Source organism: Stenella coeruleoalba, assembly GCF_951394435.1.
Source record: "Stenella coeruleoalba genome assembly, chromosome: 3".
NCBI classification, from domain to species: domain Eukaryota; kingdom Metazoa; phylum Chordata; class Mammalia; order Artiodactyla; family Delphinidae; genus Stenella; species Stenella coeruleoalba.
This window is the reverse complement of record NC_137148.1, coordinates 107,000,108-107,017,385: the sequence shown is the minus strand read 5'-3', so window position 1 is coordinate 107,017,385 and position 17,278 is coordinate 107,000,108. Positions and strand designations below refer to the sequence as shown.

Below are 17,278 nucleotides of genomic sequence, written 5' to 3'. Positions count from 1 at the left end.
TTACATCCTTCAACCCTTTATAGGATGACCTTGGGTGGTATGGCATTCATATTTCCAGGGCCTGGACCTGAGTAGACAGCTCAGGAATGAAAATAGTTTAGTCTTTAGGATTTTTTACCCACATGATCATCTGGACTAAACTATAGTTGAATAGATCCAATTTAGTCAGAACCAAACTAATTAGTATAGATTGATAACTAAGCTTTAAAGTGATATGCAAAATAGAAGAAGCCATGCTCATTTCCATGTTTCTCAAAATCATCCCCTTTTTGGTCTGCTTACCCAGCCTGGGTGATGTTATAGTATTTACATTAATCTTCTCATTGCAGGGCTGAAGGTGGCATGGCCTGTATGCTGCAGGTTTTTCGGAAGAAAAACATTCATTTCCATGTCTTCCTGTGATCTTATGCATGCACTGAATAACACGGGACTGCATTCCTTTGCCACAGGTAATTGAGCACTAGGAGAGATACAAGGTTTTGTTAAATGTTCTTTTTGTTGTTTCCTTTCTCTAGGCTGTAAGCCACCTTCTCCTTATATTTGCTAAAATTGGACATGAGCCACAACATCCAGGGTTAATGTAAAACATGGGTCAGAAATGTTGTTGCTCATAACTTGGGCACAGTGCTGTTCAGAATATCTAGCTGACCTAAGGCAGAGCTTTGGACAATGAAGGACATAGGCGATTAAAAAAATTTACAGCAGAAACTAACACAACATTGTAAATCAACTATACTTCAATAAGATTAAAAAAAAAAAAGTTGGAGAGTATGACTTGGGAAAGAGATTGGGTGATACCAGTAAGTAATGAACTTGGGCGGACAGTTTTTAAAGTTTTAATATCTAGTTTGCAACAAGTAATTGATTCACTGCTCTTTAATTTAGTCATTGATGCTTGAGAGTTAGATATGTCCAACTGTGGAGCCAGATCCTCGTTATAGCCTTTCAATGTACTCATCCACTCCATTTGCTCTGGCCTTAAAATGTTTATTAAGAATATCAACATGAAAAAAAAAAAAAAGAATATCAACATGGCTGGGGGCTTCCCTGGTGGCGCAGTGGTTAAGAATCTGCCTGCCAATTCAGGGGACACGGGTTCAAGTCCTGGTCCGGGAAGATCCCACACGCCGTGGGCCGTAGAGCAACTAAGCCCGTCTGCCACAACTACTGAGCCTGCGCTTTAGAGCCCATGTGCCACAACTGCTGAGGCCCGTGCGCCTAGAGCCCATGCTCTGCAACAAGATAAGCCACCACAATGAGAAGCCTGCGCACCGCAATGAACAGTAGCCCCCGCTCGCTGCAACTAGAGAAAGCCTGTGCGCAGTAACAAAGACCCAACTCAGCCAAAAAATAAATACATAAAATAAATGAATTTATTAAAAAAAAGAATATCAACATGGCTTATCAACCTGATGTGTTATTGAAATAACTGCTATGACTTCGCAGATTACATGACATCCAAAATTGTGCAAATAATAATTTGATAATATGTATTTTTCTAATAAGTACCCTTTTAATGGATTCCTTGTATTTCAGCTAAATGTAGTTTGTCTTCATTTGTAAGATATTTCAGAGAACATATTTAACTTACAATGTTTGTTTATTAAAGGAGTCTCTTGGGTCCATATATATCACTAGATTTAATTTGTTACACAAATAAACTGATGTTGAGTTGAATGAGAAAATACAATTATTTTATGGTATCAAAATTACATGTGGGAGAGGGAATGCTCTTGTGTTTCTGAAAATAGTAATTTATTTACTAGTTATACTATTTTCTATGTGGTAAAGATTTAGCCATATCTGGCTAAACAGTTCTAAAAAACTTAGAACTCTTTACAGAGATGATCTCGGTGTATTCTATTTGAAAACTGGTAAATACTTTCTGATTGTCACCTTTTAGATATGCAGGCACAAGGTTTGTAATGTTTGTTCCCCCTTGTATCTGACCAAGTCATTGTTAGGATTGCATTTTCTTTGTAAGAATTTTCAGTTCTTTCTTTACTATCATCTTGGGTCCCCTGCTCTGCTTTTCATTAGCACAAGAAGCATTCTACACAAACCCTTGATACCTCAACTCTGTCTGCTCCTGTTCACTTTGTCTTTAGTTCCCAGCCTTCCAATCAATCCCAAATATTAACACAGAATATGTATTCTTTTAAAATTGCTTTATATATATATAAAATCTCCTTGGAAAAAACTTCAGTTATTGAGTTGCCCAAATCTCCAGGCTGGCATTTATCTAGCTCCTCAAACAATTTTCCACCTCTCTGCTTCAGGGATCATTTGCTCTATAAAACACTAATCATGCCCAGGCACTTCCTACTCTCACAATTACAACTGTGCCTAGCCTCTTTTCAAAACACAATCTCAAATCCACTACTTCCATGAAGTGGTCCACAATTATCCCAACTACTTATGCATATTTATGCTTCAAAACCATATATCCATCCATCTGAAGCTACCCCTTAGAATCACTTGGAGAAAAAAAATTTTTCACTATAGATTTTAAGGCCTAGAATTTCTAAGTCAGGAAACAGATTGAGTCTGATGGGAATATACATTAAAAAAAAAGTATCTAGGTGGTTCTGCTGCACAGCCTGAGGTTGGAAGCTACTGGTCAATAGCATGTGTTCTGCATTTAATGTAGGCCAGTGTGTATTACTTTTTATCTTTGATTAGTATCTTTTCATGTATCTAGTTTGTCTCTTGGTAAATCTCTTGAAATTAGGCTCACTGTCATATCACTTTCAGTACTAAAACCTACATATCAGGTATGAAAATAGATTACTAAAATAATACAATTTTATGTGCATGCTATTAACATGCATCTACTGTATAGATGACTGATCTTTCCAAATTTTATTCTGTAAATACTTCTGCATATAACCCTCCTTGTATCTGGTGAATTCTTAGCTTTATGCAAACAGCAGATTAAAGAACAGCAAGTGGGATATTACATGCCTTTAAATCTGATTTTTTTTCTTGTTAACTTCTATAGGATCTAAATGTTTCCAGTTCAGTTTAAGCTTTATTATAACTTAAAAACTATTGTAAGAGGAGTAACTGTTTGACATGGTCTTTCCCCCTTGAAAGTATGTATCTTAGTATCACTCAATAGAACGGATATAAGTATTTAAATATAGACACCATGCTTCTTAGAAATATTTTCAGGAAAATTCAAAACAGTTAAACTAAAAACTTTTAAGGGGTTAAGTTTATGTGGAAAAATATTCTAGTATCTACTCCTAAAATTTTGGGAGACCTTGGAAGTAATCACAATATTTGAGAAACAAAAAGAACAATGGGAGTTTTATAATAGATGAACTCATTCTGATGCAATAGAGAAGGTTCTCAATCATATGTCAAAGAAGCCTAGTAATCAATCACAGACTATTCTCAATACTTTCAGCTAATCTTATATCAACTCCAAAGGACGTGTGTTAACCAAAGTAACATAATTTTTCAGGATTACAAAGTAACTATAGCTACACGATAACTCAGAGTCCATAATTTTAGCAGATAATGGCTGAAGAGTGCCTTCCATAAAAAAATACTTTAAATTAAGAGAAAAAAATCATTTAATTAAAATGGTATCATTCCTGCCTTTGAAACTAATGGAATAAGCTTTATTATGAAATTAGTCTAATAGCCTTAGAATCTAATTTTCATTAGAATACATTAATAATAAAAATATCAATCTTTTACTAGTAATTATGTTCTTTATAAAATACACAGTGGTAAAAATTTTATTACAAATGTGTGAAAAATAAACAGATATTTGAAATGGAACAATTGAAATCCCAAAGTATCTTCTAAACTATTCCTTACTTTATTATGGAAGATACCTCTAAATAATTGGATATTTCTCAAATCACATCACTATGATTAAAGACAGACAGACATTAAAGGAAAAAGTCAAAATAATTCTGGCTTGAAATGAGGAGACCTGGGCTCTAATACTATCTCTAGAACCTAACATACCTGGGACTTAGTTTTCCTTTTTGTAAAGCAACGCATTGTAGTAGATCATAGCTACACTTTCAGGTCTAAATTACTACAAAAGGAAAAATTCCAAATAACTTATTATTAAAAGTTACTGTAGTCAGGCTTTTTTTTTTTTTTTTTTTTTTGCAGTACGCGGGCCTCTCACTGTTGTGGCCTCTCCCATTGCAGAGCACAGGCTCCGGACACGCAGGCTCAGCGGCCACGGCTCACGGGCCCAGCCGCCCCGCGGCATGTGGGATCTTCGCGGACCGGGGCACGAACTCGTGTCCTCTGCATTAGCAGGCGGACTCTCAACCACTGCGCCACCAGGGAAGCCCGTAGTCAGGCAATTTTTAAGTGGTGACACTGCATAAAAGTAAAGATGCTAATTTCATTATCTAATTATTCACTATGCTACCCAACAATGTTATGATAGGCGTCTATTAAATGAAGTCTCAAAATTATAGTCGTTTGAATGTTTCAGAATATTCAATCATTTATTGGCTTTTCAAGTATTTACTGATCACCCATCATGTTCAGGATCCTGTGCAGAAGCTAAAAGCAGCAGAAATTATTAATACTATGGGGCTGGTACTTTATTCAATAAACTTTACAACAAAACGCAATGATCTAAAATAGATGGAGTTAGATTACGAAACATTGTGGAAGCTGGGCAATTTCACCCATTCTTAGCCAAGTGTTTAATATTTTAAATAATCAGTTGTACTATGGAACCAGTTTGTTGCTTTAGGATCAAAGGGAACCAATAATATTACTTCTGAAAGCTTTCACTCCATACAATACTAATAGTAGTTAGCACTTACTTAGTATTTATTATATGCCAGGTACTGTGTTAGAGGTTACATTTATTTTAATATCTCATATGAAGCCAATGAGTACTATTATTATTCCTTTTACACAAATGAGAAAATAGAGGCTCAAATAAGTGAAACAAAGTGCCCACAGTTTTACAGCTAAGAAGTGGTGGTATTGGAGTTTGAACCCACATGTACTAAATTCAAAGACTGGACACTTACACATTACTTGATACTAGAAGATTGCTAATATTTCTCTTTATGTTAACAGTTAAAAATCTTCTCTTTTTCCCTATCCTGCCAAATAACCTCTTATCCCCATATCTCATTCTTAACCTAAAACTAATGAATTAGAAGGCCTTTTTGGTTTTGTTTTACTATAACTCAGGCTATGTGGTATGAGATAAACTCTTTCGCCCTAAGGACAATTCACAAGCCTGCTTTATCTTTAGATAGAGTGATCAAAGAATTTATCGTCCAAATCAGGGCACTTGTGAAAGAAGTTGCTGATAATTATTCCTAGACTATGGGCATAAAAGGGGACTGTCCTGGCTAATCTGGGACACGCTGTCACACTATCTAGACAACTTACTGATAGATCTATATATTACATGATAAACACAAATGAATGGACACACGAAATACCTATTATATTCCAGGCACTATCTAATATGCTTTTACACATAATGTCTTGGTTAATCTTCCTCATAACCCTAATAATTTTACAGATGGCAAGAGTAAGGCTCACAGAGATTATTTCATTCATTTATTCAACAAATATTTACCGAAACTCTACAATTACCAAATACTGTTCTGGATACAGGGAAGTGATAGTAAACAAAATAGACAAAAATATGTGCCTTCAAGGAGTTTACACTGTAATACTGGAGAGCAAGAAGGTCAAGAATTAAAAAACATTGTATATTAGATATTGACAAGTGCTATGGAAAAAATTAAAGCTGGGAAGGAGGACTGGGAAAATTGGGGGTATGGGGTTTAGCAATTCATATGGGATGACCAGGGAAGGACTCATGGAGAAGGTGATAAAGACTTGCTCCATATGAAGGAGAAACAAATGCACATCTTTGGATTCCAATACAATGTTCTTTCCACTGTGTCTCTACAGATCTTGGATCAAGTTCAATGGCTTTCTCTCCCCTTCCTCCCTCCCTCTCTTCCTTCCTTCCTTCCTCCAGTCCTCCCACCCTCCCTTCCTTCTTCCCTTCTGTCTTTTTTCTAATACATTTTAAACCTTGCTCTTCACATATGTACTAAGTTAAAAAATACTTGAAACACAGCATCACTATAGACTTCCACTAAAGGACCAAATGCTAAAATGTCAACATCAATTTGCCAGCAACTGGTAAAAAGAAAACATAGGGTGCACCAGATAACTTGCCATTGATCTTTTTACAAGGAAAATTTCCTGACTAAAGTATTTTAATAAGAGAGACCTGTACTGTCTGACAAATAGTCTGTTACCCAAACAGTTTTAATATTGCCCTGAAGGACGTTTGAAACTAAGCACCTCACAAACCAATTCCATGAACCAGAAGCCTTTAATTCTGAACAGGAAACGCAATCTTGATGTACCAGGTTTACTACAGTAAAAAGGGAAATAGTAATCTTTAGAACAAACTTAAGCAGCAAGGCACAAGAAAAACTGATGTTGGTAATCCCTCTTGCCCACCAAAAAATGAGCCCCAAAGGCTCTGAAAATAAAATCTGTTTGACTTAGTGACATTCAACATTTCAATCTACCTGAGAAAATTATGACCTCCCTTGCACTTGAGTACATGAGTATTATAATATCTTTAGATAATATCGTGATATATTTCTCTTATAATGGAATAAACCCTTTCTTGACCTGGGACATTAGTGACAATTTCTAAGACTGTATTAAATTATGTCAACCTTACAGTTTGCATGTCAAACACTAAACATGATAAAGGAAACTTCCTCAGTAATTCAAACAGTTTGGACTATTAAAATGATTAGAGAAATAGTTTAGTAAATGAGAACCATGAATACAAATGGTAGCAAATTAGCAAGAAGAAGGCTTTATCCTCTTTTAAAATGAGATATATATATATATTATATAACCTTATAACTATTTCCATTATCTAAAACTTCCTTTTTGTCATTCTGACACCACACAATAAGACCTGACTTGCTTTATTTTACCTAAGAAAATTTCATCTAAATAAACTAACTGAAAGGGAAATCTCTGGGGAAAAATAAGCAATGTCCAAGCTGGTGGAAGGGTACAGTAGACGTTTACCTAACTCAGATGTTTATAATATTCTAAAAATGGCCAAGGAGGTTCTGGTGATATATATAGATGTGAACTCTTGGAAAGTTATATTTACTAAGGTAGTGATAGCTCTGAGTGGGCAGGGTTTGCCAGTACTGGTAAAGGCAGGTTAAGATGCTAGAATGATTTGGCAAATTTGTGGACTGGCCTAAATGTGAACAAATGAGGGACATAGAAAAAAATGTAAGACAAAAAACTACACTCAAAAAATTCTTAACAAATTCGCAACTGAGGCATTGTCATAGAAACAAAGGAATGAAATGAACTCTGAATGGCTGTAAAGTCCATCTCATGGACAAGCCAAGATGTGGAATCCTTTCTTCCACTGCAAAGGATCGATGAGCGGTGAGGCACTGCCCAAAAAGCAAACTGCAGTAAGAAACTGACCATGGAAATTTCACACCTGACAGTATTATTTATGGCATTAATAGACAGTGTTGCTAAGATCTTGGTTTAATACTTGGAAAAATATGTAAACACCTTATACTAGGTGTTCAAGGAAAGGCCATTTATCTTGAGACATTTTATTGATGTTATAATTCCATTATGTTCAAAGGCAGTGAGTGTGTGCTATAAAATAACTGTGGCCTGATGAAACTCTTTAAGTTTTCAAGTCTAATGTGATGCATTGAGGATAATTAGGTCTTAAATAGAACAATGGTATAAATACATTTTTGATGGATCATATAAACATATAAGGGACGATATATAAACTGTTACTAAATTTTCATTATATTATATAGAAATATTCATTTCGTGATAGATTTGAATATGTTTATCAAGAATATGTATCTTTTAAAAATAATCTACATGTATTGTTCCCCAAAGTTTCTATGAATACCACAATGCTTAGAGGCATAAATCCACTAAATCCTAGTGAATAATAGCAAACATGCTCTGTAATACATTGACATGGGTAAAACATGTTTAATTCAAAGAAAAAAGGCTGCACAGGCACCAATAAATAGCTATCTACAAGTTTATAAAGTGCCAAAAGGAGGGACAAAAATAGTGAACACGATTTTAGGAGGTTCTCAAAGCTCATCCACAGTACCACTTGAATCCACTTTCGTAAAGTGCAAAATTGTCTTCCTGCCACTGAAAATTCATGAATCATGTAGGAATATCCACAAGGGCTCATGATATAATCTACGTGGTATCATGTCTCTGTCAAATTCACCAAAGAACACTGTTGCCTTTTTGTCCAAGAAGTAACCTATGTACTTCTGGACAACTTAATTTCACTTAAGAACCCTTTAAAAATGGGATATCCATAAATATCTCTTAACTACTCTCCTATTTAGAGAAGAGACACGAATTATTTCCACTGATCTCTGATTCTTGCACTGCTTCTGTGCTCCATGGGTTCTGAGATCAAGTAGATCTTTTCTGCATATGTGATTTTCAGCATGGAGCTACAAAAGACTTCCACATCTAGTCTTAGGTATTGGGATCCTATGGTAAAATGCCAAATCTTAAAATCACTGGTTAAATATTAGTTTCTACCTTTCCTTTCAGGACTTCAGAACAGTCAGATAGACACTGTTTGGTGCTAGTTAGTTACTCGGAATATTTAGATAACCCAGGTTTGGGAACCAATTGGGACACTATGGTATAAGTAAATGTGTACACTTAGGTTAAATAATCAACTAGTTTGGCAGTGAGTTTATAGAATTATCTATCTGTGCATGTTAAACTCTAAAGTTAAATTGTAAAACTCTTCAAGCTTAAATCCTGTAAAATGTCCTCTTAAACATTATACCAAAGAGGCAGAAAGCCCGGAAGTAAAAATACTACTGTACAGTATTTATTTGGAGTTTTATTGGATAACAAACATAACTACACTAGTTTGTTTTTAAATTCCTTGAAAAAAAACCCCCAAATTTCAGTGTATTTAGGGGTTAAAAATAATAATTCCCACACTTGGCCAGGACAGAGATTACCCGAGATTCCTTCCTTCTAGACTGTGCCAAAGATATATATTTTGGAGAGAATGTGTATTCTCCAGGCCAACAGCTAAGGAAGGCTCTGTAATGCTTTACTCATTTCCAGCTGGCCTCTGTAAGAAATAGGAATTCCTAAATTAAGAGAAAATTGTCACTGGCAGACAGAGTTCAATTTTTTTTAACCAATATAATAGACAGTCTTCTAGAACCTGATATAATTCGTAATGATAAGTGCCAATCTATAACAAGGTTAACAGCATTGACTTGGATAATTTGTCTTTGGGAATAAATGGATTATTCCGAAGTAGTTTAACAAGAGTGAAGTAGCATTCACAGTGGAGAGTGGACCTCATAAGGAAACTAAATGATGATTTCTACTGGAAATTATTAGCACAGCATTCCTATTCATTTATGTATATGTTTGGCAGTTCCATCTTTAAACTTTTTAATAAAGTGAGTGTGAAACAAGCATACTACGGAACAAAAGTTAGCTTTGTTTTGTAAGATTTGCTGTTTGTTTTGGTCAGGGTTGCAGCATCTTTTTAAAGTAGTTCATCTGCTTAATTTAACACATGGGTATTTGGAATTGAATCTATTCCTAGAGGTCAGACATTGAGGATTTTTTGCATATGTCTTTAGTTAAATATTTGTTTGGTTCTACAGTTCAAACTATTTTTGTCCCTTTAATGAAAATGTTTGCATATAGTTACTGCAAATCAAGGAAATGTGTGTGGCAAAAATCAAGCAGAGTGCTTATGAATGATTAGCAGAGAACTGAATATGTTATGAAAGGTCATAATAATCCCCCCAATCATTTTTTATATCAAAGTACACACTGATCACCACAAAGATGGAATAAAAAAAATGCTTTGCATTAAGAAGCAATTAAACACAAAGTTTTGGGCACATCTGCAATTCTGTCAGTGCTGAGCCTATGAATCATAGGATGTTACAGAGGTGAAAAAAGACTATCAAGACATTTCTATTTTATCACTATCATCCCAGTGAAACATCTTCCCACCAGGGACACTGTTTGGAAAGACAGTGATTGAATTTCCTTTTCAAATAAGATACTTTCCAGGTCTAGTCCAACAATTCTATGTCAGAAATGGATCAGGTCCTTCTGTGGCCATGTTAGAGAAGTGTGTGTTTTTGTTTTGCTTTTAATAAATAAACTCTTGATTTAAAACAGCACAGAGAGCATTATATAGCTACTTTTAACTTATTCCAACCTGAAATAAACCAAGTATTTGCTAGTTCACAGAGAAAATTCTTAAGTGTGCTTTGCTTCCATCTGCTGCTTTTCTTCGGGTTAGATAACTGCTCTCTAACCTGTCAGGTATTCCAGCCAAATGAATTCCAGAAAATGCAAAAGAAGTCTGCCAGCTTCCTTGAACCTCAATCTTAAGCATCCTTTAGGCTTAAATAGCATGTTACTCAAATAAGGGTGGATTTACTTTTTAAAACAAAATCACATTTTTAAGTAGTTTGATATACCATACAGGAAAAGGTCAAGGGAGTCATATGTTTACATAAAATTTTATCAATTACCTTAATTTTCCTGGTGAAAGATAAGGTAGTTACTAATTTTTTGTGGTAAATTATATGAAACATTGTAGTTGTTATAGAACCAGAGTCAGAAAAATAAAATGGGCCACAAGAAAATAAGTACAATGCTTACATGTATCATACATTTTTGCTTACTTGTTGAAGAAGTTTAAGCAGTCATTTATTCAATAAATATCACCGCATGTCATGCAATGGTCTGGTCACTCAGACAGAGGAGTGAGAAGGGTAAAAGGATTAAGACAATCTTAACAAAACAGCAAAAATATAAGGCAATAAGTAATTGAGAGAAATTAATGTAGTCAATAAGTGCAGACAGATTCTGTCATTTACTGGGGAAATTAGGTACTTGAGCTGGCCCTCAAAGGACTTGGATGGTTGTAAAAAACACATTCTAGGCAAAGAGAAGTGTATAAACAAAGATATGGAGATTGTAGAAGTAAAAACTGCTCAGGCCTGAGCTTAGTGGAGATACTGAATTAATGAGAATAATGAGACAATTCTCAAAAGGTAGGTTAAGACCAGAATATAGAAAGCTTTGAATGCCAGAGTGAGTATCTGGTAGTTGACAGTATAGCCAATGACAATTCTCTGAAATTGCGTGAACTATAGGATAGAGTGGTGAAGCCATCCCCCTATATGGGGGTAAGAAAGTTCATTAGATATTGTTACTCTAGTCCTGGTGAAAATATAAGAAGGACTGTAGTATTATATTGGGAGTGAAGAGCAACCCAGGCAAAACACTACTTGTGTATAGAAGAAAAAGTGCCAAGGATAGCTTCTACTTGGGTATCTGGGAAGATGGTATTAACATTTTTCAAGAAAAAGGAAATTGGGAGTGAGATATGGTTTGAGGAAATAAAATGAGGAATGCCACCGACACAGTCCTATAGCAGCTGACATTTGAGAATAAAGAAATAGGCTCCCCTCAACTCCTTCTGAATTTCCATTTCATTGAACATTCTTAAGCATACTTTCTTCTCTTGTTTCTCACGACTTTTCCTCCTCTTTCTCTGAATACCCCTTTTTTTGGTCCTTTGCTAGCAGTTGCTTCTCTTCTCTCAAGCCTTTAGAGCTGGGAGTTTCTCAGGGCTGCATCTTTTCTTCTCCATCTATACTCCCTTCTCGGGCACGCTTATACTTTAAAATTTAAACACTGCCTAAATGTTGATGATTATAAAATGTATATTTCCATCCCATTCCTCTCCTCTGACCTATCTACTAGACACCAGTATTTTAATTCTTTTATGGGCACGTGAAACAGTCCAAAATAGAATTCATAAACCTTCCCCTCCAACTTGATTCATCTCTAGGCTTCCCTATCTCATATCACAGAACCATTACCCATACAAGTTCTTCAGACCAGAAAGCTAACATGGGATTCCTCTTAAACACACGAACACCTCCCTCCTTCTCACCTCTCCACAGAAAATCAACCCCACTCCTGTTCATTTTAACCTCATAACAAATTTCTCAAAGCCAACCATTTTCCCCATCTCTACTGATACTACAATACGAATAGTCAGCATTTATTTAGTTACTATGTATCTGACCCTTTGCTAATCATTTTTCATAAATTATTTCATTTGGAATCAGTAACTTAACTGAACAGAAAATTCAGAATTCAAACTCAGGGCTGTCTGACTCCATACACTGAATTATCTCACCAATTACCTAACTTATCAAATCCTCTCCCCTTCCCAGAAATTCTATAATATTCTCGTAGCATCTCTCTATATCCATGACATCAATCACTGTTGATACTGCAGCCTGAAAAATGTAAGTATGAAGAAAGTAAGAGATTTCTTTTAATTTCAGACAAAAACTATTAACCAGTTTATAAAATTAAAAGTTATATATGGATATGGTAGAATTATAAGCATAGAAGTTCCTTTCCTTCAATGTAATTCAGATAAACTGTTCTTTGTATATCTGTGCAGAAAAATTTTAATATGTATAAAAAGAATATATGTAAATATACTTCACACTATATAACTCTTCTGCATAATATTTACATACTTAATAGTAGTTCTTGGAGAAATTTTCTTATCAGTATGTATATACAAATATATTTTTATAAAGTACAGTATTCTACTGTTTAAATATAGTATTTTGATTTATATAACTAGTTAATGGATATATGGATTGTTTCTAAATTTTTGTTGTTCCAAACAAGGCTGCAATGAGCATCTTCATAAATGCAGTTAGCAAATTACTTGAGAATGTCTGTAAGCAAAAGCTATGGCAACAGAGCTGTTGAGTCCAAGAACGTGTGCATTTCAAAATGAGATATTTTTTTCACCTATCAAAATGTTTTTTTGAAAAGTTTGAAAACATCCAGTCTTAGAAGTAGTATGGGAAAACATATGTGGAAGCAACAGGGCAGAATTGAGTAAAACAAACTTCCTCCGTATGTCAGCCCCTGGGTATCCCTCAACCCACTTCTCTCATGTTGCCTCTCTGAGCCCTGAATTTGTGTAAGTGTGTGTGTATTTATTTCTAAACAAGTTTGTTAGTTTTAATTCTTACCCTATATGGACTCGTACATATTTTGTATATTGAAAATAAGGTGTTTTATATATATATATATATTTTTTTTTTTTCTAATCTATTCTGCTGTTTTGTCTCCTCAGGTAGATCTTTCCTTTTTAAGTAGCTCAAAATATTTTTCCTTGGTCTATACACATCACTGAAACTGGATTACTTTTACCTGCACAGTTAGAGTATTTTGAAATTTAGAGAGACTTACAGTTGCTTTGGCACATTTTACAGATGTGGGGATTGAGGTTGGGGGGCCTAAGGAACTGCTCTTCTGCATTCAAGACCGATGCAGGTCTGCACTCTGGCTGTGCAGATGCTGGGGTGCCACCCCGTCAACCTGCAGCAAAACCAGGGACCTGTTTGTGAAAAGATTTTCCCTTTCATTTACGTTTTGCATCCATATGATGCCTTTCTAACTAGCTGATCATTTGCATATTTGTTCTTGCATTGTATACACGTCCTTCTCTGGGTGTCCTGGTGATCTGGTTATGTCTATCTCTGGATATCCTCTGGTATTTGATGAACATATACTTTACTACATCTAAGTAAAAAACACTCAATGCTAAGACTACTGATTTTAGATTTATAACAGTCATCAAATTTCACTGTATTTTTATGTGAAACCCTTCCCTTGTTCCCACCTATTGAAGTTCAATATCCCCAAAATGAGTTTTGGCACGCTCCATGCTCCATCCCCTATAAAGGACTTCAAGAGTAATTTTTAACTCAATGACATTTATTTACTGAATTACTTCTAAGTATGGTTTAGAAGGTGAAATTATAGATGCCCTGGTATGCAGCATGAAAGCACTGATATCATTATTTTAAGAATCTAGTGATTTTTCAAGGATCTATTAAAAAGACAGTATTTTTAACCCCTGTGGATTAAAAAAAATTACTTCTCTCACATTTTCCAATCCAAAGGATGTTAAAATTTATGACTTAATTATACATATACACGCACATATATATACATTATATATATATACATACACACACCCACTTACATACGTATACATAGACACTAGTCTCTCTAAATTACACATTTTCTTTAGATAGAAGACATATACACAAAGTATGTGTGCCTCATTCTTTTCAAGCTAATATATTTCTGCTATGTTCAATCGTATCAGCCAACTGCGTCTGACTACTCTGAGTAATCCGAATGCTTTGGAAATTCACTATTTTTATATATCTGGGGCAACAGATACAACTCTCGAGAGATCTTAAAAATAAAAATGATAGCAATGCAAAATTGCCCCATTCTCTGGCAGTGCAAAGAGACAGAGACAAAACAATTTGATAGCCAACAGTTTAGGGATTATTATGCATGCTTTAGAAGACAGCTATATTTTTTAGACAGAATGGTGAGTAGCAAGTTGGGTAAATGTTTGGTGGATGTATCTAAACGACATAATAGAAAGTTTTTCTTGAGAAAAAACATCTTACTTATCATTGAGTAATTTCTTTAGTATGAAAAGCTTACTCAGAGATAAGTGAATTTTTAAAGTAGATTTTCCTATAATGCAAAATATCTCTTCTTTAGGATACCTTTGGATAGGTTTCCGCAATGTCTGTATGTTTAAAACCAAGGCCACAATCTTTGATTTCTTTGATTTACTGACTGAGCCAACAATGATAGAACTCAGTATGATAGATTCATATTTGATTATGGGATAGCTGCTCAAATTTTCCTGTCTTATGAGATTATCTATAACTATAAAAATGATGAGCAGTTATCTTTTCCAAATATCAACAGACTTGTAGATGTAATTAGAAAATAATTCTGAATAGAAATGCTAATCCATCCCAAGAACAGTTTTCTGAATTACAGATTATTTCTGTTTGGTTTCCATCCAAATTTTCTCTAGTTAGAAAAAAATATTTACAAAGCTAGTCTTTGAAATTTAAATAATCTAATGTAAGCTTTCCTAAAGTATGATACACTAAATAACAAACTAGCTACATGCTCTGTAAAAGTGATCCTTGGTAAAAGTAAAAAAGAAAAGTGAAATACCATAGCCTCTCTTTGAGATTTGCAGTGTACACAGCAACATTTTCTATTTTTACATCTAGTAGGATATTTAAGTTGGTTATTTATTATTACTGCTAATTATTTATTTAAATTTGACTGGTAAATCCTTCTAACAAGTGATTGAGCTTCCCTCTACTAACCTGTAACAACCCACTTAGTTTAGTTGTATTAAAACCAGTGATCTATACATATCCTCATTTGGATTCTGGAATATCCTGCAACAACCCACTTAGTTTAGTTGTATTAAAACCAGTGATCTATACATATCCTCATTTGGATTCTGGAACATCCTGAAGTTTATTTTAATTGGGTTGGGGTATATGCAGCACTGGGTCAGTCCACATATGAAGGAATCCATAGTCCTAAGGTCCTAGCCTAGCCATTGGGTAACAAGAAATCCCTCCTTTGCAATTTTTGGATCTGGGTTTTTTTGTCCCTTTTCATTTAATGCAGAAACACTAGGCTGCAGAGACACATGATTAAAAATGTGGTATTATATAGTCATTGTTTTAAGGATATTCCTGATTGCTTTGATCAAGTTTTGTTTCTTTAAATTTCCTCAACGATTCCTGAGTTTTCCTTCAGTGAAAACAAACGTCTTCTGTGATTATTTGTAATTTCCTACCAATGGTAATAAGTCACAATTACCACTGTCCATGTTAATTGGAGGGACAAACTTCTGTGTAGAAAACTGAAGGCAGATCATCAGGCCAAGGACCCTATGAGATTTGGGAACAGCCTATTAACTTACCCAGAATTTTACATTCACATGGTCTGTCTCTCTAAGAATCCACCGTAACAAAGAGTAAGAAATAAAAGAATGTTTTTTTCAGGGTCATGTAAAATGGTACAAACCAAACCACTTGTATTGACTGCTGACCAATCTGGATAAAAGAAAAGCTCGAAATGACAGGGTAATAAATCTTCTATTTGTCTTTCTACACTTCAGTATGTCAGTAAAGAACCTTTCATGACATTGTTGTTTCTCTGATCATGCACTTGCCTGTTACGAATTGTTTTAACTTAAGAATTATGCAATATGAGACCACTTTAAGGTTATAAATCTTGGTTACACAAAGCACACTTACAGAACTGGTAAAATTTACACGATAATTTAAAAATTTTTTTGAGCTTCTGTTAAAATATGAGAGTGCTAACTACTCAGGAAAAGGCACACTTATTTTCCCATAGTTATTACAGAGTCCTAGGACAATATAATACATCAGGTAGATTTCAATACCATCTGAAGTATGTGTATTAAGAAAATTATTTTACTAGAAACAATCCAGATACATGCAAGTCTTTCATAGTTACAAAAATAAATTATTAAGCAAGCAATATGGTTTATTTTGAGTTTTAGCCAAAACATTATTTTCAGAGAAAATGCAAAAAATTATTGTAAAATGCCATTTTGAGATCTGTAACTACCTGGAACTAGAAAATCTTCACTACAAGAATGATCTCAAAATAAGTAGAATTCCTATTAACTTAAATGCAAGTTTTATAGTTAGAAAACATATATTAGTTTGATACAATTCCCCTATTAGAAAAAAATACCTTAGTTTTTAGATTCCTCTTCTATTCAAATGAATATGCTGTAGTTTCCGTTTGCAGGATAAGTTAAAAACAACTCACAATACTGTAAGCTTTATATTTACTGCTTCTAAACAAAGTTATACCATACTATCTGTATAATTAAATCATCCAGAATTATTTCTGCTTCCAGCATTATTTTGAATTATATAATTACAAAAGACTCATAATCTCTTATCCAAAAATCTATTAATCATGTCATAATTTGGTATGTGGCCAAAGCTATTCATTTCCTAGAATTTTAAAGGATTAAATTAAGTTCAAATTATAGTGTATGAATGGAATCTAAGAATTAACCAAGGATTTTGTGTGGTTCCAAGGTGTTTTGTTTGTCTTTAAAATTCACTTGAATAAGTATAAACCACTTGTTAATACTGCACAGAAAAGTTAACTCTATAAAAGCTTCATGAAGGACCAAATTCTGTGTAATAGATAAAACAACACTCCTTTATTTGCTCCTCTATTGGCCTCCAATAACAAA

General features: G+C 34.4%; 1 protein-coding gene across 1 annotated transcript in view; it reads right to left on the bottom strand.

Annotated features, from left to right (window-relative positions):
• Positions 1–17,278, bottom strand: part of ADAMTS19 (ADAM metallopeptidase with thrombospondin type 1 motif 19) — a 280,168-nt gene that overhangs the window by 2,855 nt on the left and 260,035 nt on the right. Inside the window, exon 22 of the mRNA XM_079916812.1 lies at positions 283–460. Coding sequence (XP_079772938.1) covers positions 283–460 — 178 coding nt within the window. The remainder of the gene's footprint in view (positions 1–282; positions 461–17,278) is intronic.